The sequence below is a fragment of the Rattus rattus genome, chromosome 3 (assembly GCF_011064425.1).
Source record: "Rattus rattus isolate New Zealand chromosome 3, Rrattus_CSIRO_v1, whole genome shotgun sequence".
Classification (NCBI taxonomy): Eukaryota; Metazoa; Chordata; class Mammalia; order Rodentia; family Muridae; genus Rattus; species Rattus rattus.
Window position 1 is genome coordinate 64,905,246 of NC_046156.1, and position 25,384 is coordinate 64,930,629.

The 25,384-nt window shown below is 52.5% G+C and overlaps 1 protein-coding gene across 8 annotated transcripts in view; it reads right to left on the reverse strand.

Annotated features, from left to right (window-relative positions):
- Arhgef2 (Rho/Rac guanine nucleotide exchange factor 2) overlaps positions 1 to 25,384 on the reverse strand; it is a 43,260-nt gene that overhangs the window by 3,235 nt on the left and 14,641 nt on the right. For 3 of the 8 annotated variants that reach the window (XM_032898052.1, XM_032898055.1, XM_032898058.1), the window contains 19 exons: positions 14,799 to 14,943; positions 12,782 to 12,849; positions 12,448 to 12,511; positions 11,774 to 11,903; positions 11,447 to 11,556; positions 11,168 to 11,314; positions 10,340 to 10,590; positions 9,923 to 10,048; positions 9,326 to 9,443; positions 8,932 to 9,180; positions 6,653 to 6,729; positions 5,513 to 5,682; positions 4,322 to 4,389; positions 2,189 to 2,389; positions 1,813 to 1,926; positions 1,645 to 1,712; positions 1,478 to 1,513; positions 1,230 to 1,280; positions 602 to 1,045 (listed from right to left, as the gene is read on the reverse strand). In XM_032898052.1, coding sequence (XP_032753943.1) covers positions 602 to 1,045; positions 1,230 to 1,280; positions 1,478 to 1,513; positions 1,645 to 1,712; positions 1,813 to 1,926; positions 2,189 to 2,389; positions 4,322 to 4,389; positions 5,513 to 5,682; positions 6,653 to 6,729; positions 8,932 to 9,180; positions 9,326 to 9,443; positions 9,923 to 10,048; positions 10,340 to 10,590; positions 11,168 to 11,314; positions 11,447 to 11,556; positions 11,774 to 11,903; positions 12,448 to 12,511; positions 12,782 to 12,849; positions 14,799 to 14,943 — 2,637 coding nt within the window. Of the gene's footprint in view, positions 1 to 601; positions 1,046 to 1,229; positions 1,281 to 1,477; positions 1,514 to 1,644; positions 1,713 to 1,812; positions 1,927 to 2,188; positions 2,390 to 4,321; positions 4,390 to 5,512; positions 5,683 to 6,652; positions 6,730 to 8,931; positions 9,181 to 9,325; positions 9,444 to 9,922; positions 10,049 to 10,339; positions 10,591 to 11,167; positions 11,315 to 11,446; positions 11,557 to 11,773; positions 11,904 to 12,447; positions 12,512 to 12,781; positions 12,850 to 14,798; positions 14,944 to 15,170; positions 15,562 to 18,374; positions 18,394 to 23,117; positions 23,246 to 23,395; positions 23,625 to 25,384 lie in introns of those variants that run through there. The other 5 variants (XM_032898057.1, XM_032898059.1, XM_032898056.1 and 2 more) reach the window with 5 other exon arrangements.

Below are 25,384 nucleotides of genomic sequence, written 5' to 3' on the forward strand. Positions count from 1 at the left end.
GTTGGAAACCCTAGAACAGGCATTATATAAGGCTGCGAGCTGCCATGTGGGTGCTGGGAATTGAAGTTCTGGAAGAGCAGCCAGTGCTCTTAACCGCTGAGCTATCTCTCCAGCCCCGGGTGTCATGTCTTTAGTGGTGGTGGTGGTGGTGGTGCACCCCTTTAATCCCAGCATTCAAGAGGAGGAGGCAAAGTTTGCCAGGTAGGCAAACTCTGTAAGTGTCAGTCTAGAGTCAAGACAACACAGAGAAACCGTCTAGAACCCCTCGTCCACCCCCATCCCCCCAAAAGTCATCCACATTGTTTTATGACACAGGGTCTCCTACTGGAGCTCACCAAAGAGGCTAGGCTGGTTGGCCAATGAGTTGAGAGGATAAACCAGCATCTGCCTCCCGAGCACGGGGATTGTGAGCATGTACCACGTGATGAGGGTTCTGGGGGAGCAAATTTAGGTTCTGATGTTTACAAGGCAAGCATTTTATCAACTGACACAAATCTGTTGCCTGCTGTCATTTGGGCTCAAATCCCCGCCAGCTAAGAGTCCTTCAGGTTCTGCAGGCTCCTAATCACGAGGGTCACATCACTACTCCAGGCGGCCTTACCTGGGGGGGATTGAAGCTCAAGTATAGAGCGTCGCCTGCTGGAAGGCTGCGGCGCCGAGGGTCCAGAGGCCTGCGAGCCCAGGGCGCTTCTGCCGGGAGTGGCTCGTTTTGGCCCAAGGCTGCTAGCTGCCGGCGGATCTCTTCAGCCTCCCGCTCCAGCAGGGCCCGGGCTTGCTCGCTCTCCCGGAGCCTGGCCTCCAGGCTGCCAGCTTCAGTTGCCCGCTCTTCCCCGAGCCGCTGGCAGCGCCGCAGCTCTTCCTGCAACAGGCTGTGCTGCCTCTGCAGTAGTGCCAGCTCCGTGGCCTGCTTCTCGGGAGTTACAGAAGCAACCGCAGCCCGGCCAGCTTCGCCATCCCGAGAGTTGGCTCGGGATAGCTTTTCCCACCGTTCAGGGCCTTCAGGGAACAGGGCTTCCATCAATCTTTCTTGCTGGACCACAACAGCCTGGAGGGTGGGGTGAGGTGAAAAGGTGATTCAGAAGCCATTTCTATCCACTTTTCTCTCAATCCCGGGGACCCAGAGAGCTTGGCTTGGGGGAGCACTTAAGCCTGTTAGGAGGACTGTCATGGCATGGACACCTTTGGGTAGCTCCTCCCTTTCTTCCCCACTCCAGCCCTGGCTCACTGACCTGCAGGCCTTGTAGGAGTCCATACAGATTGACCAATGGTTGTAACGCCTCCTGAGGACAGAGAAGAGGGTGAAATAGTACCCAGGCTTCAGGAAGGGTAAGTACTGGAGGTTATCAGGAGGGTGTGGAAATGGTGTCTAGAGACAGACTTCAAAGTATAGATTCTCCCCCAAATCACCCAAACTGGGTTATGATTTCTCAGATAGTGGCTTTCATCTATCTCCTCTACCACAGAATTCCCATCTCACCTCCTGTGGTGACCTCAACTGATTTCCATTCCGATCCTACAGAAATGAACAAGAATGGGAAGTCAGCGGGCACAGACCTGGGAACCTTCCTCAGCAGCTGTCTACTGAAGATCCATAGGCCAATTGTGCCCTTTCTCTGGCCACTCCCTGGCTCTCCAAGAACCCACCTTCTGGCTGGAATCTGAGTCTGCTCTACAGAGCTCAATGGAGCCATTGAAGGTTCTGGCCTCTCCGTCTGTGGCAGAGAAGAGAAGGAGGAGCAGAATATACTTGTACCTGGGGCCCCTCCTCCCTTATTAAGTCACTCCCATCTTGCTTTCATGCCCTGTACTCACTGGCAGTGACCCCAGGACAGCTACCACTGTCAGCTTCTACGGGTAAGGCTGGTTCTCGGGCTGTCAAAGGCAGGTCCACACAAGGGCCCAACAACAGGTCTTTCAGGCCTTCCACTGCAGGAAAAGAAATGGAGGGGACAGGGGACAAAACCCAGTGGGGATCCACCCAACATACACCATTTGGGTAGTTGGCCATGTGGCATCCAAGAGACATCAAAGATGCACAAGTGGCAGCACAGCCTGCCTGAGGGAGAGGCCGACAACAGCAAGCTCAGATCTCTTCCCCTTTCCTTCCCAGGAATTAGACCAGGACAAACCCAACCCCCCATGGGTTGTGGTGTTGAGTGAACAGCCTAGGCTCTTCAGTGGCCCTCACCTTCTCGGAGGGCATCTTTGAGCAGACGCTCGCCTCGAAGGGACTCAAAGGACTCAAGACGGAAAAGGCCCCTGGGCAGGGTGGGCGGGGGCATTCCGATGAAACCAGCTTTTAATGCCTGGAAGTGGACCATCTCAGCAAATAGCTCAACATTCATCTGTAGCAGCTCCACCAGCGCCTGGTTTTTCTGCTGCAGTTTCGCTGTGGATAGGAACAGGTAAGTGTGGAAGGACCAAGGACCCAAAGAGCCTGGGGAGGGCAGGCCAGGGACAGCAGAGGGGTAGCCCAAGGTCAGCAGAGGGTCAGAACTTAATTCTTGGCCTGGAGCATTCCCAAAACCAAAAAATCGCATGTGTGGTATAAATCACCATTACTTTTGTTTATAAAAATCTATTAATACAGACTGGAGTTTTGGCTCAGTGGTTAAGAGCACCGGCTCTTCTTCCAGAGAACCTGGGTTCAGTTCCCAGCAACCAAATAGCAACTCACAAGTGTCTATAGCTCCACTTCCAGGGGATCTGGCACCTTTAAACCCACATGCAAGCAAAGCACCAATACAGGTAAAATAACAGTAAATGCATGCATCTTAAATATCTGTGAATAAGGGTTCTGGTTGACCATCTCATCTTCTTCATTTCCTTCAATTAGAATACTTGTAGAGGGCTGCAGAGATGGCTCAGTGGTTAAGAGCACTGACTGCTCTTCCAGAGGTCCTGAGTTCAAATCCCAACAACCACATGGTGGTTCACAACCATCTGTAATGCGATTCGATGCCCTCTTCTGGTGTCTGAAGACAGCTACAGTGTACTTATATATAATAAATAATTATCTCTCAAAAAAAAAAAAAGAATACTTGTAGAGTGCTCACTCAGAGAGCAGAGTAACTTGCAGTTAGACACGGCCTTTGGACTGTTTTGTTTTTGTTTTTGAGACAAAGTCTTGTGTAGCTGAGGCTGGCCTCAAACTCCTTATATAGTTGAGGCTATCCTCTGTGGTATTTTGAATGAGATGTTTTCATCAGGCGTTTGAATACTTGGTACCTAGTGGGTGGCTGTGTGGGGAGGATTAGGAGGTGTGGCCTTGCTGGAGGAAGTAACTGGGGGCAGGCTTTGGGGTCTCAAAGAACTCAACCTTTCCCAGCTGGTCCAGAGGTCACGTCCAACACCCGCTGTTCCCACCATTATGAACCCTAACCCTCTGGAACTGTAAGCCCAAAACAAACCCTTCCTTCTCTGAGTGGCTTTCTTTGGTCATAGGGTTTTATCACGGCAATCTAAAAGGAACTAGGACAGACTTGAATGCCTGATCCTACCACTGTGGATCCCAAATGCTGGGATGACCAGTGTGCACCCCCACAGCCTGCTCTCAATAAAGGACAAATTTAACCTTTTTTTTCTTCACTTTCGTTTGTTTTCCGAGACAGGGTTTCTCTATGTGAACAGCCCTGGCTGTCCTAAAACTAGATTTACAGATCATGTTAGCCTTGAACTCACAGAGATCATTCTACCTCTGCCTCCCAAGTGCTGGGATTAAAATCATGGGGCACCAAGCCCAGCAGTAACCTTTATTTTTAATCATATGGGTGTTCTGCCCACATATATGTCTATGTACTGTGTACATCTGTGCACCATGTGCAGGCAGTGCCCTCAGAGGCCACAAGGGGACACTAGATGCCCTTGGGACAGAGAGATAGTAGTCTATTTTACATATACCAACACACACACACACACACACACACACACACACACACACACCCCAATACACTTCACATTGTTTTAAACCTAGCTTTTTCATGTTTATTTTGGACAGACTATCAGCCCACATGAAGCTTTCACTTTCCCCGAGATCATTTTATTCTGTGTGTGAGTTTTGCCTGCACATAGGTATGTTCATCATGCATGTGCCTGTGAATGAGGTGGCCCAGGGCATCAGAGATCCACTGCACTGGAGTTAAACAATTGTGAGTCACCAGGCTGGTGAGGAGAATCAAACCTGAGCCCTCTGATGGAGAAACCAGCGCTTTCAACCTGTGAGCCATCTCTCCAGTCCCTTGTTGAGCCAGCCTTTCTGAGAGCAGCATGGTATTTTGCGTGGATACAGTATAGATCAGCCCACTCCCTGGAGGGAACTTACTCTTGATCCTCCGGAGGTACGCCTTATCCTCTGTCTCGATCAGAGGGAAGTCCTCCCTCGACGGGCATCTGCAGAGCGACAGGCAGGTTGGTTTGTGGGAGACATTAACAATCAGCGTTCTCTCCTTTGCACACGACCCTCCTCTCATACCATGGCTTTAGTCCCTCTTGGCACCAATCCTCATCTCTCTAACTCAGGCTTACAAAGGTTATAAAAAGCCTGCATCCAGGTTGGGGATTTAGCTCAGTGGTAGAGCGCTTGCCTAGGAAGTGCAAGGCCCTGGGTTCGGTCCCCAGCTCCGAAAAAAAGAACCAAAAAAGCCTGCATCCACCTCTAGCTCTGGTCGCATCATCGGGAGAGCCATTTTGTCAACTTTTGTTATTGTTGCCAACTTCTGACTCTCTGTGGGTTGCAGCATTGATGTATGTGGTGCTGGGGGAGGGGCCCAGGGCTTCCAGAATGCTAGACAAGCACTCTAACAATTGAGCTACAGCACTAACTGTGTGTTGGGTTTTGGTTTGGTTTGGTTTGATTTGGGTTTTTGGACAGGGTTTCTCCTGTAGCCCTGACTATCCTGAAACTCACTCTGTAGACCAGGCTGGCTTTGAACTCAAGAGATCCACTTGCCTCCGCCTCCCCAGTGCTGAAATTAAAGGTGTGCACTACCACTGCTGGGCCTATTGTAGTTTTTAAGACAGGGCCTCAGCTCAAGCTGGTCCTGAGCTCCTCATGCATTAAGGTTGACCTTTAACTCTGAATCCTTCTGCCTCCACTTCCCAGGCATTGGGAATATAGGTGTTAATGCCACACCAGGCTGTTCTCAACATTTTGGATAAAACGTGTTCAATTCACTAACATCAATGCTTTAATCACCCCCATTCTTTCATTTTTAGAAAATAGAGGTAAAACATGACAGAGCCAGATAAGAGCCTTCTTCCTACTGCCAGCGATGTATGAGGCAGGCAAGTCTGCCACCACCAAAGAGCTCTACACAAACCGTTGTCGGTTCAGAGTGCTTTGGAGGGATAGCTGGGTTATCTGGATATAAATTACAACTTTTCATGTGATTTCTCTTATCTTGACTCATCTTGTCTATTCCCAGCTTCTGCCCAACCTCTCATGATGAGTTCAGTCCCCGGACGTATTCCACCTAGGACCGGAAGCCATGTGTACACGCAGGCACACACTCACAAGCGCACGCTCTGCTGGATGACACGGATCCAGGTAGTACGGTCATCTCGAGATGCTGCGTGCACTTCATACATTTCAGGCGGGCCAGAACTGATCAGAAACATCCCTTTCGCCTGGTTGGCAATGTCTCTTACGATGAGGTTCTGCAAGGATACCACTGAGGGCTTGTCCTGTCGGGGGAAAAGGGAAGAATTCAGCCGAGGCACCCTAACCCTTAATATCTGGGTTTCAGTCCTAGAATACCAAAAGGATTGAAGATGGTGATACATAACCAAAACCCTAGGCATCAGTACCAGCCAGGACAATTTAGATGTGCGTGTGAGTCCCTTGATACATTCTCCCTCCCTCCCTCCTTCCCTCCAACTTCTTATCTTCCTCCCTTCCTCCCGCCCCTTCTCTTCTGGGTCTCACTATGTAACCTAACCTGGGGTTGAACTCACTATGTGGCCCCAAACAGCCTCAACGTTGTGACCCTCGGGCCTCTCCCAGCATTGGAGCTTGTGCCTGCTTTACTTTTGCTATAGTTGCTGTTTTTGAGATAAGGTCTCACTCTATGACCCTGATGGGCTTGGAACTTGCTATGTAGACAAGGCTGGCTTAAACTCAGAGATCTACCTATCTCTGCCTCCCAAGGGTGCAGTGAAAGGTCTACTCTACTGTTCCAATGGTAAATTTACTTACTTATTTAGTTATTTTTTAGATGTGGGGGTCTCATGTCGTCTAGGCTGGACTTTGAACTCACCGTGTGGTTCATGACCCTGCACTCCTGATCCTCCCATCGCTAACTCCCAAGAGCTGACATTACAGGCATGGACCGCCAGGCACTAAACTTTACCTTCGTCATCCACAAAACGAAGCTAATGACAGCTTCCCTAATGGGGTAAACCTGCCCGAGCACAGTAGCGGGACCTGGCGGCTATCTTACTTTTCTTCTTTTTTTTTCTTTTTTTCCCGGAGCTGAGGACCAAACCCAGGGCCTTGTGCTTGCTAGCAAGTGCTCTCTACCACTGAGCTAAATACCCAACCCCCTCACTTTTTTTCTTTACACAGAATTAACAGCCAGATAGGGATTGTACTCAGCAAGCCTTTCTTGGGCTGGGTAAGAAAAACAATGGATGAAGAGAACAGAAGAAGGCTCACCAGGGACGTGAAAATGTACTTCTGGTCCTTTTCCTGGAGAAACACCAGCACATCTGTCATCAGTAGTAACAGGACATCTGGCCAAGACACAAAGTGGGAAAATGGTCGGCACTAAAGGCTCAAAGCAACTGTTTGCCCCCTCTCCGAGGATCAGGCGCACCTCCACTGGGTTCCCCCCAACCCCTGCAATTGCTTCCTTCATCTTTTCTGACCTCTGACCTCCAACCTCACCATTCTTTTGTTTTTCCTTCAATATTTCAAGACAAGGTTTCTCTGTGTAGCCCTGGCTGTCCTAGAACTCACTCTGTAGATCAGGCTGGCCTCCAACTCAGAGATCGCCTGCCTCTGCCTCCCAAGTGTGGCCACCACTGCCTGGTTCAACCTCCTCAATCGTACAACATGGAAATAGAGGGGACAAGTTGCCAATGCCAACAGTCTTTTGGGCCAGTAAGGAACACAAAGGAACTCTTGCCTCAGAATTTTTTTTTTTTTAAATCAGCCAGTTTTAGTCAGGTGTGGTGGTTCCAGCACTCACGGGGTAAGGGCGGGCAGATCTCTAAAAGTTTGTCAGCCTGGTTTACAAATCAAGTTCTAGGCCTGCCAGCAAGATATTGTCTGAAAAGAATAAGTAAAAAAGAAAAAAGAAAGAAAAAGCAAAAAGAAAAAACACCCAATTAATAAATAAAACCAACAATAACAAAAAAAAAAATCTTAAGTCACCCAATTCTGATTCTTTGAAGTTTATTTTGTATGTGTGTTTTTGCCTGCATGTGTGTCACATGCATGTAATCCCCACAGACGCTGGAAGAGGGCGCTGGATCCCCTGGAACTGGAGTTACACAGTTGTAAATTGTAAGCTGCAGTGTGGGCGCTGAGAACTGAACCCAGATCCTCTGCAAAAACAGCCCTAACCACTGAGCCATCTCTCCAGCCCGACTCATGCTTCTTAACCCAGGGTCTTCAGCCGCCCCCCAGAGTAGCCATGCTTACTTCAGAGACTCTGTAAACCGGCTGCTGTTACACAAACACTTACACAGTAACATACAGGTTCAAGTGATCCTCCTGCCTCAGCTCTCGGATAGCTGAACTACAAGCAAGTACAAGCAAGAACTTGCTTAATCCAAGATATTTCTAAGTCACAGGATTCCCAGAACAAGACAGGTTGTGCTCTTTGCCTTTAAGTTGTGTCTGACATCTGACTAATGCAAGCACCTTTTTAGGTGTTCTAATACACTGACATATTCCTGTCTCTTACTTTTTGCCAAAGAGAGGGACAAAGTAAGTTTCCTTCCAGGAGAGCAGACTGAAGGCCACCCCTCACCCATGACCCGTGACTAATCTCATGTTCTCTAACCCCAGCCAGCCCTGCTTCAGTTTCTTTCTCCTGCCCCACCCTCCAGGCTTTCAGACTGTCATGGCTCCTGTACACAGAGGAAGGGAGGAACCAAAGACCAATTCTTTGAGACCTGAATGGCACAGTTAGGAACACACAGTCACCCTTTGCCTGTGGGGATTCTTACTAAAGCGTGGACACAGGAGGGGAGGGCTTTCGCTAATCGCTCAGAAACAGAGCTCTCCAGCCTTGCTATTTTTACCCCTCAATGCTGGGTATTCTTAGCTGCGGCGTGGGAGGGATGGGAAGGAGAGAGAGGGATGGAGGAGAGAGCCTAGTAAGGACTAACAGGACGCAAGCCCTAGGGGTAGGAATTTCACAGCATAGATGTAATTCTGTATGGGCTCTGGCTTCGGGTACCCCCCACCCTTCACCTCTAAAACCGAGGTTTAGAGGTGTTATTTTCTTGTCCTGATTTAGGGGCAAGGATTTTAACTGTAGATAAATTCTAAAAGGTGAGCCTGGGATAGTGTACCCTGACAAATCCCATCCCCACCCCCACCCAACACTGCCCTGTAGCCCCATCTCCATTCTCCAGCCTCTCAGTCCTTCCCCAGTGTTCAATTCTCACTCTGGGTCTCCCAGATGCATTTCTGTTGGGATTCTGGCTGAAGTTTGTGCCTCTTCAGCACTAGGTTTCCCTCTGACTCTCACCCTTGGTGAAAGGCTGTAAAAATAGTCCCTATGGGGACTGGAGAGATGGCTCAGTGTTTAAGAGCACTGACTGCTCTTCCAGAGGTCCTGAGTTCAAATCCCAGCAACCACATGGTGGCTCACAACCATCTGTAATGCGATCTGATGCCCTCCTCTGGTGTGTCTGAAGACAGCTACTACTGTGTACTTTAAAAAAAGGTGGCTGCAACTCATACAGAATAAGACCACTGACCTTTAAAGCGGCCTGTGGCTGTCTTCCAGAGCAGGCAGCCATCATGGATAAGTTTTCTCCGCAAAAGTTCATCTCGGCCGAAGGGGCCCTTGCCAGGAACAGGGGTCTGAGCCCGAGGATCCATTCGGTTGTAAATCTCCTGCAGGCGGGCCTCTTTCTCCAGCTCATGTACATCCTGGTCCACATTGGACAACAACTCCTTCACTAGCCCTAGGGCTGCTGCCAAGTCTTGGTACTCCTCTTCAATCCCTGGTACCAGATGTCCGGAGTGAGAGATAGTTTAATCAGTACCACTCCAACCCAACTCTACCTGAGCCTGCTCACTGCTCCCCACCAATCCTGCTTCTTCCCCTGGATGTCCACAGGCAGGCCCTGCCCCCATGCTCTTCCTCACCATGGGAATTCTGCAGGATCCTGTTGATGAGCACTGGGTATTTGGTAATCCGCTGAGTTACCAGGAGAATGCACTCCTGAACCCCATGCCGCTTCAGCACAGCAGAGCGGGTCATTTTCTGTAACGGAAGATGAAAGACTAAGGGGACAGAAAGACTGGAGTCCAGGCTCTGAGGCTGGCACCCTGGTATCCGCCCCATGTTGGTCTAGGCAGACAGCTTCTGGGAAATGAGTAAGAGAATGTCACAGGTCTGTGGTGACAAGCAAACCAATGATGGCATGAAAACTAGACCAACATCCTCTTGCCCAGTAAGGGGTGACTGTTGATTTAAGAGATGCCTTTAATAGCAGTACAGGAAGGGAGGTAGATCTCTGAGGTTTTAGGCCAGCCGCATCTACACAGTGAGTTCCATGACAGCCAGGGCAGCACAGAGAGACCATGTCTCGACAAATGAAAGACATCTAGGGGCACAGTTCACAAGGGTGTTGAAGGACTGCCCTCTATGAGGACACAGCTCCCATATGCTACCCTGGGAGAGTTTGGGTTTGAGCCATGAGAAGGCTGGGCTTGGACTTGGGCTTGGAGAAGCTTGCTCACCCGGATGAACTGTTGGAAGCGTTTGTCTCGAGCGTACAGCTCCTTATAGAGCTTTAAGGCCTTGGTGTGGCGGCTGCAGAACTCTGAGTAAGTCTTGCGCATCTGCTCAGCGTTGGAACCTGAGAACTGGAAGCCAGGAGAGCAAGACTAGGTCAGCACTTCCTACAGAGCCGCATCGCAGCCCTCAGCACACCCCTGGCCTTCTGTTAGCTTCCTCCTCTCCAGCTGTTCCCTGCTTTGCTTCCTTCTGGCCACCAGAGTTTGGTTGGAGGTAAGAACTGTTTACTCCTTGGCCAGCAAGATGGCTCAGCAAGTAAAAGCACTTCTGACAACCTGAATTCAAACCTCGCATGAGGGGAAAGAACCAACTCCTAGAACTGTGCATTCACGGACAGGTTCACGTGTGTCTTCTCCTACCTGGCTGATGAGCAAGTCACCCAAACGATGGATGACAAAGTTCCGGGTGCTGCCTGGACACAGGGCCTGGCGCCGCCGTTCCAAAAGCTGACTAAGGAAACGTGTGTGAATGTCACTAAGCTCGTCCACACAGGGGAACAGTCCCTGGACCACTTCTGGCTCCATCTGCAACTCTTCCAGCATCCCAGTGCGGAAGAGGCGGGTCATAATCTTCAAGGTTCTCACATGGTGCAGCTCGGTCTGGATCAGCTCTGCGAGACAAAGGGACATGGGTCCCCTCTGTACTCTACCTCAGGCACGACTCATGGGGCCCTAGAGAATCTCTTCCAAGTTAATGCTTGTGCCGCTGTCAACTCAGACCACTTCCTTGTCATTTCAAGCAGTAGACTATTTTAGAGCAAGAGTCCTATGTGTTAGGGGTGTAGGTTTCCCAGTTCCCGGCACAGTGTTGGGCATGGGGGAGGCAGAATGAAGACTGAGGACTGAGCTGAAGAAGAAATATAAGTGGGGCCTTGGAAGCTGGGTACGGTAGTACGTACTCATAATCTCAGAACTCTGGGGGCTGAGGCAGGAGGATGGAGAGTTTGAGACCAGCCTGGCCTCCGTGGTGAGACTCTTATCTCTTAAATAGAAAATAAAAAAATCCCAACAGCACCAAGAAGTAGGTGCACAGGGACAAGCTGGTGCCAGCTGGGGACATGGAGGTCAAGGATGAGATGAGGGTGTCCCGACAGGTAGGTGACAGGGAAAAGACACAGGGAAGCAGAGCTGTTGGCATACCCTGGTTAACAAGAAAGGGACAGGGGGACCAACGTGCCCTTGGCGTACCGTAGATGACATCTTGCTTCTTCATCACCTCCTTTTTGTGCTGTTGCAGGAAGCTGCTGTCCACAGCAAGGCTCCATGAATCTGCCTCGAAGTCCTTCTCGTCCATCTCAAAGTCACTCATGAGCTCGTTGTAGAACACTTCTACACCTGCGCACGCAGCAGTGCAGGCGGCACCTCAGAGCCCAGCTCTCCCGTCCCTGGATCGTCTCCCTCCCCATCCCAGGCTTCTCACGCCGCCATCTTGCCAACACACTTCTCCCCGAGGCCAGGTCTGCTCACCTTCATCAATAAGGGACTCCACGGACAGGGTTCGGCTCCGCATGTTGAGGGAGTCTGTGGACTGGGAGAGGATCTGACGCAGCCCCAGAGGAGACTCATCATTGAAATGTCTGAAGGAAGTGGAGGCCGTCTGCATCACCCCAACTCGGGCAGGAGGTCCCTTCCCAGGTTGGGACCCAAGGTTGGGCTCCTAGGCATAGCTACTCTGTGCTCAGACTCATCTTTCTCATATCTGTCTCCAGTTCTGAACTCAGGGAAAGGAAGAGCGCTCTCGAGGGCTTTGTACTCTCTCCTGCCAGGCCCCCTCTTCCCCAAACAGAAGCTCACCCAGCAATGTTGGTAGTGGAAACACTTTTGGCCAAAGACAAGGAGGACAGGCCACGACGAGAACCCAGGAGGGACTGCCGGAAGCTATCGGAAGGGTAGATGGCAGACGTTGGCCGCTCTCTGGTGGTTGCTGTAAGGAAGGAGGCCAAGCAGAAGAAACTTAATTCCTTGGCCCTTTGCTCTCCCAGGTTCCTCAAGTAGAACCGAGGTGGACTGTCGGGCCTGTCCTCAGTTCCTTAGAGTCAAAGAAAATTGGCAAAAACCCATGAAGATAATGCCACTGTCCATTGTGCAAGCCTCAGTCATGAATTAAGAGCCGCCCTTATATGTTCTTCCAGATAAGCCTATACGCAAACTGAAGGCCAGAAATGCAAGACCTGTCTGTCTGCGGTGATCCAAGCTGGTAAGAAGGAACTGAATCCCCAAACGAAATACCGATAAATGGCTGTCATAACAGGATGTGGCACGGCTCAAGTAACCAGCCATCCTTGTCCCTCATCTCTATTGGACTAGCCTGTCTAGATACTAAGGCCAAGAATAAGGAGCATCCCTTATGCCACTCCCACCCAAGGCACATCCGCTTAAAAGGAGCTGTGTGTGTGGGTATGACCTGAGGGGGGCAGCAGAGCCATGGGCTCAGGGCTTGGTGGTCCTGTGACTTCCCTATTACTCACTCTTACTTCGGAGAGAGACGGACTGCAAGGCAGTGTTGTTCCTCAGCAGTGCAGCTTTCTGTTGCTGTGAGACAGAGCAAGAGAGAGAGAGAGCCGTCACCCAAAGACCAAGGACAAACCAGGATCTGGCGGCTGCCCTCTTGGAGAGAAAGCTGACCCTGCAGTTAAGGGCATCGGGATGGGTAAACTCACGTTGCGGGGCTATGCTTGCATAGGCCAAGGGTCTGGAATGCCGCATGGCAAGGAGAGGGGCATAGGGTAGGGAATGAGTGGAAAGGCCCGCAGCTATGGCACTGCCCTCCCCGAAAGCCCTCTGCCCACCCTGCCATCTCACCTTCTGCTTGACCTTGGTACAGTTGGCCAGCGTGTCCTTACAGCGGTTGTGGATGGTCACGTTACATGCTGAGAGGGTAGGGTAGAGAGGGTGAAGGGAGGGCTGGGGTGGCACAGGGGGTGACACACCCACATGTAAACACCCAACTTCCCAGGCCATATGTCCTGCAGACGCTCTCCCGGCTTCCCAGAGTTGTTAGCCAACATCACATGCCGACTGCTCCCCCAACCCCCTCTTCCTTCAAGCAGGAATTGAAGTGAGAGGGGTCTGGTGTGGATGATGCAGAAGGTTGGGAAAACCTACGGCCTGGAGGACCAGAGGGAAGAAGGGTGTCTTCTGCTTGGGAAGAGCAGAATGCACAAATGAGACAACATTGAAGATGACCACGGGGACTCCCAAGACCAGAAGCTGACAGGGCCAGAATGCACCCTGGTCCCTGAGAAAAGCTCCCTACTCACTCCACTTAATGCTCATTTCGCAGATGAAGAGTCTGGTCTGAATGCTGCTTGCTAACCTGGGTCACCCGGCTGGTGGAGAGCTAGGAATTACACTTAGATGTGCTCAGACCCAAAACTCTTCCACACATATGCCAGCGGCTTCTGCTTATTGCTTCAAAGTCGGGACCGGTGGTCCTTCCCTTTCCCATCTTGGCAGCCTTCTGCATTAACTCCATTCTGGGGGCCTTCTCCCTTGTAGGCCCGGGAAGTTCTGTTCCCCAGTAAGGCAAACTACAGCTCCCACACTCCATCTGCTTCTCCCCCACCCCCCTCACCCCACCTCTCCATGAAGTAGCAAAGGAAAAAGGAGTAGCTGGGCCTGGACTGGGGACCATGGCTGTTCCCTTCCTGATGTGTCCTCGGCTCCAAAGCTCCCACCCCCACCCCGCCCCAAAACACCACAGGAAACTCTGCTAACTCAGGCAGACAATGCCCAACACCGCGCTCACTTCCACAAATACAAGGCACACAGGGTGGAGCAGAAGGGGCCGACGGAAGCTGGGCTATGGCAGTGCCCACCCCTTGGAGCTCCCTGCTCCTACCCCCAACACCTAGTGTCTCTGGATCAAGCCTCCGCTTTCCACCTGCTCTCAAAATAGTGCTACCCACCTCCCCAGTTCCCCTGGCAACAAGCTTCCGGATTGAGTATTTTGCCAGGTCTCTAGAGGGATCTAGATTGGGGTTACCTCCTCGTCCTTTTGGCTCTAAATCAAGTGGTAAAGAAGTAGGGGGCAGGCCTCACTGGTTCTTTCTGGGGTTCCTTTGAAATGTCCCAAAGGGATTGGGAGGCTACAGCTGAGTCGTGTTGGTCAGCATCAAGCTACAACACCCTCATCTACTCAGGGGAAGGCATGGGGGTGGGGGTGGGGGTGGGGCAGGGCGGAGATGGAGCCCTCTGCACCGGTATCCTAAGGAGGTAGAAATTCCTCTTTGCTCCCTGGGTAAGGGGCCACCCTGGGACAGGAAAAGGGCTAGACATGGGCTCGACTAGGAGTTTGGAGTCCTTCCCTTCATCACACAGATCTCTGCTGAACAGCCCAGCTTGTCCTTGAATCAGCAGACTTCTGTTCCGCTCACATGCGACAGAAAGGCAGGGGCAAGGGATCCTCAAGTCTGAACTGTCCAGGGAGATGGGCAGAGGCAGCTGCAAGGCTGGCAGCGTCCCCCCACTCCCACCCTGGTTCATAACACACATTCCTGCTCCTTCTCCAGGCAGTTCCCCGAACTGTCAGCAGCTGTTCAGGGAGCGAGGGGGATACCCAAGCAAGTGACAGCTGCCTGAGAGTAACAACAGCCTCTGTCACCCCACACCCAAGAGACCAACCAGCTTATGCCACATTCCAATAGCCACCACCCAGTGTGAGGAAGGGCAGCAGGAGACCAAGCACCTGAGCATGGAGCAAGCCCAGCTGGGATCCAGAAAATAGAGTCCCTTTAAGGATGCAGGGTGGGAAGGACAGACGGAAGAACTAGGGTTGATGGTAACCAAGTCTAGGTGACCTTTGGGACCGAAAACTTACTGGGACAAATGAGGGCTTCCTTGGCTGTAATGCTCTTGTTACAGGCATAGCACATAGTCATGCCGGAGACCGAGATGGTGGTGAAGAGGTGGCCGTTGGTATAGCGGGCATCTTTAGCTTCCTTCATCTTCTCCTTTTCCCGGGTCTGGAAAGGTCGAGAGACAGAAGTGAGGCTGGAAGACACCCAGGTACCTGGCGTCCAGAGAAACAGGCTGAAAGCAGAGGCATGGGAGAAATGCCTGCCTAGAGAGAGGCTGGAGTGACACCAACTGCTAAAGCACAAGCCGCTGTGCACGGGTGTCCGAGACGGCTGTCCAGGCACGACCAGGCCCTGGGCAGTCAGTCCCAAAGGCTGCTAGGCCTCTGACCTACCTGACCCCGGCGACTGGGTTGCCTCCTGTTACCACTCATCTCCCTAGCTCTAGAGCTCTGCGTCCTCACTCCACCTTCCAGCCTTAGCTCTGCTCGCCCCCGGGCTGCTGTGCGCTTTCTCTGTGCTGTGCTGGGGGAAGATGCGCAGAGAGAGGGTGCCAGCTCACCAGCGCTTTCCAATCTATGGGAGTTAGCTCCTCTCATAACCATGACAACGGGTGTTGGAGCTGCTGTCTTCTAAGCAGTCATGGGGGAGCAGGGATGGCAAAGCAGGAGATCCCCTCATAGATTGGCTGGGGGGGACAGGGGGGCAGAATGGCTCTGTAGACACCATCAACTCAAAGGTCAGGACCCCTACTCTAACTCTTCTACTTACACTCGGCCAAAGCCTAAAAGATCCCTTGCTGGCAGTGTGTGTGTATGCGTGTGTGTGCGCGCGCACGCGTGTATGAGTGTGCGTGTGTCTGTGTGTGCGCGTGTGTGTACGTGTGTGCATGTGTGTATGCGTATGTGCGTGTGCGTGTGTGCATGCATGTGTGTGCGCGCGTGTGCGTATGTGTCTGTGTCTGTGTGTGTATGTGTGTGCATGTGTATATGTGTGTGCACGTGTGTGTGTCTGTGTGTGCACGTGTGTGTCTGTGTGTGTGCATGTGTGTGCATGTGCATGTGAGTCTGTGTGCATGTGTGTGCACTTGTGTATGCGCGTGTGTATGTGTGTGTATGTGTGTGTGCATGTGTGCATGCGTGCGTGTGTGTGCGTCTGTGTGCGCGTGTGTATGCGTGTGTGTATGTGTCTGTGTGCACACGTGTGTGTGTGTGCGTGCGCGCGTGTCTCAGGTACCCAAGCATACCCCTGAACTCCAGATCTCAGCACTATTGAGTACCTTCTTGCCCCCTGAGGTATGTTTACCTTTGCCTTCAAGCTTTCCCCTACTTCCTCCAGCTTCCCTAAGAGTCCTTGAGTTCTTTTCCGTTCCTCCCCAAGCTCCAAGAGCCAGAAAAGGTGAAAAGGCAATGTCGGCTGTGGCAGCGAGGCCTGTTAACTCTGCACTTGGGAGACTAAGGCAGCAAGCCCGGACCACAGAACAACCGTCGCGAAACAACAGCACGCTCGCGCACTGCACATACTCAGACACACGCAAGCGGCACTGAGGCAGTAGAGGCAGGAAGCTTGGGAGTTTAAGGGCATCCTTGGCTGTATAGTGATGTAAGGCCCTCTCACAACACCACCACCATGACCAAAAGAAAAAACAAACAAACGCGAAGCTTAGAAGAGAGCAGACAGAAAAGCAAAGGCACCTGACAGCCCCAGGTCAATCCCCAGGCTCCGCACGGCAGAACGGAACTGACACCCACATTCAAACCATGGCACACCGAGCCAGTAAATTAGAAAGGGCAGGGTAACTGGTACAGTGGGGCATGGCTCTAATCCCAGCTCTCGGGAGGAGAGGCAGGCAGATCTCTGAGTCTGAGGCCACCCTTGTCTACATAGCAAATTCCAAGCCAGTCAAAGTTTCACAGTGAGACCCTCTATCTAAAGTATTTAGTTAACTAATTAATTAGAGGTGTTAGAGGACAAGTCAGGCAGGAGTGAAGCTCGCCTTTAAACCTAGCATTTGGGAGGCAGAGTCTGGTGGATCTCGGCCTTTAAGGCTAGCCTGGTCTACATGGTAAGTTCAAGGCCAGCCTGGTCTACATGATGAATTCCAGGACAGCCAAGGCTACATAGAGAAGTCTTGTCTCGAAGGGAAAAAAAAGGACACCGTGCAGGTGGCTGAGGCTGAGAGTAGGAGCCCCAAGTTGAGGACACTGGCTGGGACCCTAGGACAGAACGTCACGATTCAGTAAAAAACGTTCAGCCTGGGCCTAGATAAGCAGTCCTGCCGATGCCACTAACCACACTGGCAGTCAGAGGAGGAGGATGAGAAAAAGGGAAGTATAAAGGTGCTGAGTCAACAGTCCAGGGGCCAGAGAGCAACAGACCACAGTGCCCTGGGCCTTGGGGTGGCCCAAGAGCAACAGACCACAGTGCCCTGGGCCTTGGGGTGGCCCAAGAGCAACAGACCACAGTGCCCTGGGCCTTGAGGTGGTCCGAGAGCAATGGACCACAATGTCCTGGGCTTTGGGGTAGGTCGGAGAGCAACAGACCACAGTGCCTGGGCCTTGGGGGAGCCTGAGGGTGACAGAGCCCAGTGATGTAGGAGATCACCTCCTATGTTCTTTGCCTCACTCCTTCCCACCTCAGCCATGTGTTTTTCCTTTCTCCCCCTGCTGTACTTTTGGGGTTTTGTTTGGTAATTTTTTTGTTTTATTTTGTTTTGAGACAGGGTCTCACTATGTAGCCCTGTCTATCCTTGAACTAAAGGTAGTCCTCCTGCCTCAGCCACCAAAGTACAGGACTTGCAGGCATGGGCTCATCTCTTTATCCTGCCTGCTCTCTTCTCTCCTTATCTTGGTCCTCTCTCCTGTCCCCTGCTCTTGGCATAGACACTCTTCCTCCATGCCTTACATTCTCTCAGCCGTGCATCTACTCCTCTAATGGATGGTCCTTCTCCCTCCCTGTCCCTGTGGCTGACTCCTCCTCTGCTAAGAGACACTCCTCCTTAGCAGACTCTAGTGTGGGCCACTTCAGCATCCTCTGCTCTGGATCCTACCTACCTGAATCACTAGAAAAGTTTCCCATTGCTCTGCATTCTAGCTGTCTTGTGGGAAAGTACAGCTCTTTAATTGCTTTTAGATCAAAGTCACCAGCTCACCTTCTTGACTTCAAAGGCTGCCTAAATATCCCTACCATATGCACTTGCTCTCTCTCCATCCCCACACATCTCTCTCTCTCTCTCTCTCTCTCTCTCTCTCTCTCTCCTCCTCTGCCCTCTCCCGCCTCTAGGACACCAATCTAGAGTATGAATAGTTATGACAATTTAATTAAAAACAAGCAAGAAAAAGGAGAATAGCAGTCACCAGAACAACTTGCCTGGCCAGGGCCACTCCAGAAAGAACAGTGTGCTTACAGACACATTCTAAAGGTGCAATAGGCTCTTACCACACAGCATTACCTCTCTGTATTACCTCCCTGGACAATTCTACAGGGAGGGGCCAAGGGACTGGGGCCAGGAAGGGCCCTAATAGCCCTTTGCCTCCTTGCACCACTGCCCATTTAGACCCCAGGTCTCTGGTTCTTGCCTTCCACCTATCAACACTCACCCTCTCTCCAAGTGACCCCTGCTCTAGGTGGTCAAGCAGAGGGCAGCAGCCACAGTAGCAACAGCACATCCCAGCACCGCCGGCCGGCCGGCAGCGAGCAGCCCTGGCACGGCCTAGCACCATTGTCCCAGAGATGGCTGTACTGAGCCCGCCCCAGGGCTCAAGCTGTGGAAAATGGAATAACATGGGAACTGCTTCCTGGGAGGGTGGGGGGTGGGCTGGTTTGATTCACCGTCTCCCAGTTACACACAGCAAGCAGAGCAGCTCTTCGCGTCCTCCATGCCACAGTATGTCCAGGAAGGGAGCAATCATAGCTAGGAGTGGTGTACACACCAGGAAGCCCAGGACTGGGAAGGCGGAGGTGGGAGGCTGGTCAGTTCACAGCCAACCTGAGCCACTTAGCAAGACACAATTAAAAGAAAATGTCTAAACGGGCAGGGGATGTTGCCCAGGGTTCAAGGGTCTAATAGATGTGAAGCCCTACATTTAAACCTAGTACCACAGGGGCAAGAAAGACTTGTCATTCCTCAGTCCAAACATCTACCTCAGGGCTCAGAGCCCTATCTGCTTGACCCAACCCTCTGCTGTCCAGCTCTGGATGTCCTCCTGCTGCATCTTCACAGATCTCAGAAGTCTTCCCTGATCACGGACATTATCCAGGCTAATGGTACGTGTGGGGTAATTGAATATCAAACTGAACAGACTTGGGTGTTTTGCCATACTCTGTAGTTCCAGTGCTTGGGGGGGGGGGAGCAGAAGAATCAGGAGTTCAAGGCCAACTTTCATCCCGAGACCCAAAAGCCTCATTCATGTACAGCAGGCACCCAACGTGTGTTGGGAAATGGAGGTAAAAAAGTAAGGAAAGACAGGGTCTCCGGTAGCATCCCTGCTCTGGGGACACCCTTTACTGCTTAAGAGAACCATAGGAACTTCTGTCCCCTTTCCAGTCCTTCCTTTGCCTCCTCCTGGAGCACACCAAAGTGGGATCTCCTACTCCCTCTGACTGAGCCCTACCCTAGGGGTCGGGATGTCAACCCAAAACCTCCTTCCATTCTCACACCAAACCTTGGCCACTGTGGGGAGACAAGGTCTCGCCATCTTGTGCCCTAGGCTAAGAGAAAACAATGATTCACATAAAGGCAAAACTAGGCTCTGGCTTCCTGGGCTCCTCTGGATGAGTCAGAGTGGCTCTCCCAGTTCTCGCCTCCTTCCTCTCTCCATACCAAAGCCTCTGGGAGAATCGTGTGGTATTCACAATCATCACTGATTGTGAGAGATTGGCCTCAGCCTCTTTCTTAAGACTCCACAGCCAGAGGACTCTTGAAGGAGCCCACTGGGACTGAAAGCCTGTGGCTCCGCCCTGGACAGCTGAGACACAGGGTCACTGGATGTAAAGGGAAGGGCTGTTGTTGAGCAGGACAGAGCTTGCAAACTCGGTTTCAATTCCACAAGGGGACATCTATGAGTCTGGAGAATGAAGAGAGAGAAGATTCCTGATGTGAATCCAGGAGGAGGACTTTGGATGGTCTGTGGGAGGCCCTGCTTCTTCAGACGCTCCAAGGAAAGGACTAGAAGCTGAGAGGTGGACAAATGCAGACACTAAAACCACAGCCAGACACAAAAGAGAAGGCCATCATGGAATACACAAAGGCACTTAGAAAACCTCTGCTTAATGAAGGATGGCAAACCACTGGACTTGGGATTGGGCAGCTCCTGGTGATGCAGAAAAAGGGGCACTTAAGCCATAGGCAATAAAATCCAGCCAGAGACTCTGAGACCCAGTTACCCTGGACCCCAGCCTGTTCCCCTCCCAGCCACACCTGTCGGGCCAAGAGGGAGAAGGCAAGAAAAACGCAGACAGACGGGCATTTGTACAAGCAAACAATAGCTGTGCCAGACTCCCTGCCCTCCTGGCACAAGGCAGGCCAGCTGAGTTAGGAGGGGGTAGCTGCTGCCGGCAGCCCTCCCCCCACCTCCCTAAGGAGACACAAACAAACCCAGAAGGGTCTAGCCAGCACTTTCTCAGCCGTTTCTCTACCAGCTCCAGAAACCATGACCAATTCACTCAGAGCTTACATCAACACAGAAGCTGAACTTTAAAATGGGAACTGCTTTCTTATGTCCACTGAGCTTGGTGAGCACTAATTTTCAAAGAGCACCCCTGAGCATCTCTGACGGAGAGACACACCCCCGATACAAGAAGCATGCACACATGGGAATCACTGTTTGATCCGTGCCCTCCCTGATGGAAGGTCACAGTTCCAGTACTGGAAACCAAACCCTTCTTCACCTCCTCTGGTGCCCCTGGGTGTTCTTAGGCGCTCCTCAACCATCTTGCAGTCCCTAGATGACCTCTCTAAGTCTAAACTCCCTGTGCCCAGCCTTGCCTCTTTCTCCCAACTCAGTGCTTTCCTGAATACCCATGGCCCCTAGGATCTTTTTGGATGGCCTCCAAACTTCAGCTTCCTAGAGGACCCAACTCCTCCAATCTCTCAAACTATCTGGATTCTTCTTTCTCCAGGGCTCCCCCAGCTCTGCCCTCCTGGCCCTGCAAACAAAGCCAGCCACCTCTCTGGTACTCAGAACAAAGGCAGCCGCTCTCCCGGCTCCCCATCAGGCACAGGGTTCAGGAAGACCCATGGTGCTCCTGCTTTGTTCTGTGGGCCAGGACGGTTAGGGCTCAGGAAAGTAGGCTGGGGAGATAAGGGGCTCTAAAGATGGAAGGAGCAGCTTTGAGGCTTGAGGAGGTAGGAAGTAGGGCAGAGAGAACTGAGGGGGCGGAGAACAGAAGACAGCCTGGAAGAACAGAAACAATGCAGAGAAAAGGGAAGCGTCGAGGGCGGAAGGAGAGATCCTAAGCCCGGGGAAGGAGAAAGGGGCAGGTTACACTTGAATTCTTCCTTCTGTGAACATATCTAGGAGTAAGGAAAGAGGTGGGGAAAGGCAGTGGATCTCTGGGCTGACCCTTCTCCCTCGTAGGTAGCAGGGAAGACCATGTTCCTCAAATAATCTCATTTCCAGTGGGCCCCCCTACTCTCCATCGCAGTATAAAAAGAAAGGAGACAGCTGGTGTGCTTGGGGAGGGGGAAGAGGGAGATCCAGGGTTCGTGGCTGAGAACCAACTCCCCCACTTCGGTAACCACAGCTTTCCGGAGGTGTCCCTCCCCTTCCGACCAGCTCAAACTGACAACCTCCCTCCTCTCCATGGTCTCTTTGCCCTCTCAGAACCACTCATAGGTCTCTGTGAGACCAGTCAGACTCCCCAGTCCCTCCTCCGTAGCTAGCTAGTCACAAGATAAAAAAGCCAGGCCTCTGGATTTCCAGTTACTGTGTTATGGAAAGAGAAAAAGAAAAAAGAAAAACAGGGGATGAGACGCCAGGTGTCTGGACTAGAGAAAGGCCCCCTGAGAATGTCTTCGTACAGCCCCACAGGTCCCCCCCCCCCCAATGGCTTTCCTTTTTAGGGTGGAACCAAATTTCCGTGCTTTCAAAAAGTTCCCCCCACCCCCTCTGGCTTCACTCCAGGGTCTCGCTCAAACGGTTGAAAAAATAAACAGACTCCGGGTGCTGGGGCCTGGCCTGTCGCTAGGGTTTGTTAAGAGGCTGTCTGCCACCCCACAGTTCACACTCAGTCACCTCATCCTGCTCAGAGTCCTGCTAGTTTTCTTCCGGTGAGCAGATTTCCATCCTGAAACCCTACAAAAAGGCCTCAAACTGAGCTTCCTCCCCAAGCTCTCCACCCCTACCGACCTTCTCCCAGTGCAGTAAGACAAGTACCTAGCGCCCAGAACCTGGAGGAAGGGATAGGGCAGCTTTCCATTCGCAGAGAGTGGCTTTTCAGCCGGAAAATGATCTGCTTGGCCGCCTGGCTGCGGGAGGGTCATTAGGCTCCCACTAAGGACAGGGATTAAGATTAAAGCCCTTCCTGCCCTTGCTTTCCGAGAGAGCCTTATAATGTGAGTGCCCTGAGGTACAGGGAGGCGCCGTCTGCCTGAACCAGGCTCCCCCCTGGCTTCACTTATTCATCTACAAGTCCTCCGCTTCACCACTTCCTGTGAGCTGAGGTGAGGAAAGTCATGGCATTTTGGGAGTGAGTCTGAATACAAAGACAAGAATAAAGGACACTTGAAAAAGCGCGCTGGAGAGGTCGCATTGCAGTGTGCTGATAATTACACAGCCAGACTCCAGATGACAGGTGAAGGGCCCCCCAACCTGAGGCGATAATCGAAATACGGCTGAGGGGAGTGGGGTGTGGGTCAGCCGAGACAGCTGGAGAGCCAGGATCCTGGAGGCTGATGGAACAGTTAAGGGTGGTAACTACTCTGGGTTCCTGGCACCGAGATGCTCAGAATGAGAGAAGGCATCACAGCCACACAAAGGCAGCTCGCTTCACCTGAGGAATCGGCTTGGCCTGGCGGGGAAAATGGGCGGCCGCTTGCTGTCTTGACCCCAGCCACCCGCCCACCCCAGGCAAGAACTGAATCACAGCTGGAAAGTCCATCCGCAAGAAGAGGAGGAGCTGACTTTTGTCTTGGAGGGGCGGGAAGGTGGGGGAGGGAGCTGGGAAAACACCCCCTCCGGCCCCCTCCACCCGATGGTGGGGACAAAGAGGGAACGACTGAACTGGCGCTAGGGGGCACGGCCGCGAGCAACCCCCGGAACTGGGGTTAGGAAAGGGGTGCCCGAGAGCGTCGTCCCCAGGAACCCGACACGCTCGCCCCCCTTTCCCGCTCGTTCCCTTACCAGAGCAACTTTCTTCCGAGCGGCCCAAAACACTCGGTCCCGCCGAACCACTGGTGACCCAGCTCAGCTCTCCTAGATCCCAGCACAGAAGCTGCGCGGGTGCTGGAGACGCGGGTCACGTTGCGGTCCTCCAGCCCCCTCCCCACGCGCTCGCAGCCCCACCCACCCCGTCCGGCCGCGGCGCGCGGACTCCGGCGCCCCAGAGCGGGCGGAGGGACGCGGGGCGCGGGGCGGAGGCCCAGAGGTCGGCAGGGCGCCCGGTCGCAGAGCCAGCCCACCTTGGTCGCCTGCTCCTTGCTCCGGTCGATCCGCGCGCGAGTGAGGGATTCGATCCGAGACATAATCCAGCGTGAGCCGCGGGAGGACGCGGCGGCCCCGGGTGTCCAGCTCCGGCGGGGGAGGGGTCCGGCCGCACGCGTCGGCCTCGGGGACAGGAAGTCTGAGTCCCCTCGCCCCTGCACCCAGCACCAGTTCCTCAAACCCTAGTCTCCTCCCCCACCCGGGCTCAGGAAGGGGAGAGGCGGAGCGGAGGCAGGGCGGGGTACCCGAGCACCGGACGGGATGCCGGGGTTAGTGTTGCTGCAGCCTGCAGGACAGGGGTCCTTGGACAGGTTCGAGGATCCCTTTTCCCTTTAGCGCCTAGGGACACGCTCTGACCTCAGCGACCTCCTCTTAGCTCGGCTGTCCTTGAAAAACACTGGCGCCCATTCCGGGTAACTTCACTCTTTAAAGACCCTCAGGTTAGAGGATTCCTTCACCTTATCAGTAGCTGGGAGACCTAGCCATAAGAGCCCATCAAACAGGCTTGAGTACACAGACCGCTTTTACAATGTTGAACTGATATGACAAGAGGGAGGGGGAAATCAAAGGGGAACTAGAAACTTCATCTTTAGCCGGAGTCACTCCCCCAAAGGAGTGAAGAAGGAGACTCATTTCCAAAGGTTAGGAATCCACAGGAGAAGGTGTCCTCCCCTCACCCACAAGCTTCTCACCACTCTGGGCCTGTGGACCACACTCCGGACCATCCTTCTCAGCCCCACCTTTGCCAATTAAAGGTGAGAAGTCTCCACCTTTCCTAAGGCTAGCTGAGGAAATCCTTCCTTATGTCCTGACAGCAGTTTTCTCTGTCACAGGAGACTAGAAACAACTTGCCCCGTCAGGAAACATTTGAGCTCGCTGAGGAGTGTGGAGTGTGGGTGGGTTTTCATCTCTCTGGACCCTTTGAGTCAACTTGAGTTTCCTGCCACTGGGGAAATTCTCCAGTCTGCTCCATTTCCACCTTTCAAGGCCTCCCATTTCTCTGTAAAAACCAGAGCGCCCTGAAACAAGGCTTTGTAAAAATTTAAGGTACTGCTTAATCTAGTCCCAAAAAAGTGTGTGGTAAAGAGGGAGGGAGAGAGGCCCAGCCACTGTCACTTGCTTCTGCCCTTCTCAGTAACAGGACAGGATGGTGTTAGGGCTGCAGGTTTCCAGCCCAACCCAGTGCTCTTGGAGTGCCAATTTTAGCCTCAGTCTCTAATTTGGGCTCTGCTGCCTCAACCACCGGCTGTGCTGGTTGGGCTCCTCAGCTCTCACCCCTACTCTGCTCCCCGCCCACTCTGCTCCTCTGACCTATCTCCTGCCTCCGAACTCCCTCACCTTTTATACCCATTCTCCGGTTTAGGATTCTTATATAGTAAAGGCCAGGAAAAAGGAAACAATGTCAGTCCAGGCTAGCCAGATGAGGCAGAAAGATCTTTCCCAGACCCATTCTGTTTTTCTCTGAAAGAATCCTAGGAAAGGCCTCAGGGCCTCCCATGGCTACTGGCTCTGGGCCTTCAGACTTGCCCCCTTGAGTGACCAGCCAAAGCTGAGAAATGTACCGTCAGCCAGAGGTAAGAATCAGCTGTCTGGTTTCATCACTGCGGGGCTAGAGACCTCTGCTGGGCTGGGACCTCCCTTTTCTCTAAGGTCTGAATCAGAAATTGATATAAGCAAAACTCAGAGTAACCAGTAAAATCTAGGTTTGCCCCCAGACTCTTTGAGGGTGTGGTCAGTACATAAAGCCCATGTTGGAAGGTCTGTGGAAGAGATGGGTAACCTCCCCACTCCTCCAGTCTTTTACTGTGTTTCCCCCAACCTCAGCTTGTTGTCCGTTCCACCTGCTCCCTCTCCCTCATGTGTCCTGGAAAATCAAACCTTTAAAACCCTCTGCATAGTGCACTATGTCTTCAGCTTGACTCAGTTTCTGTTTTCTATAGACTCTGGAACAATTAACATTTCCCCTT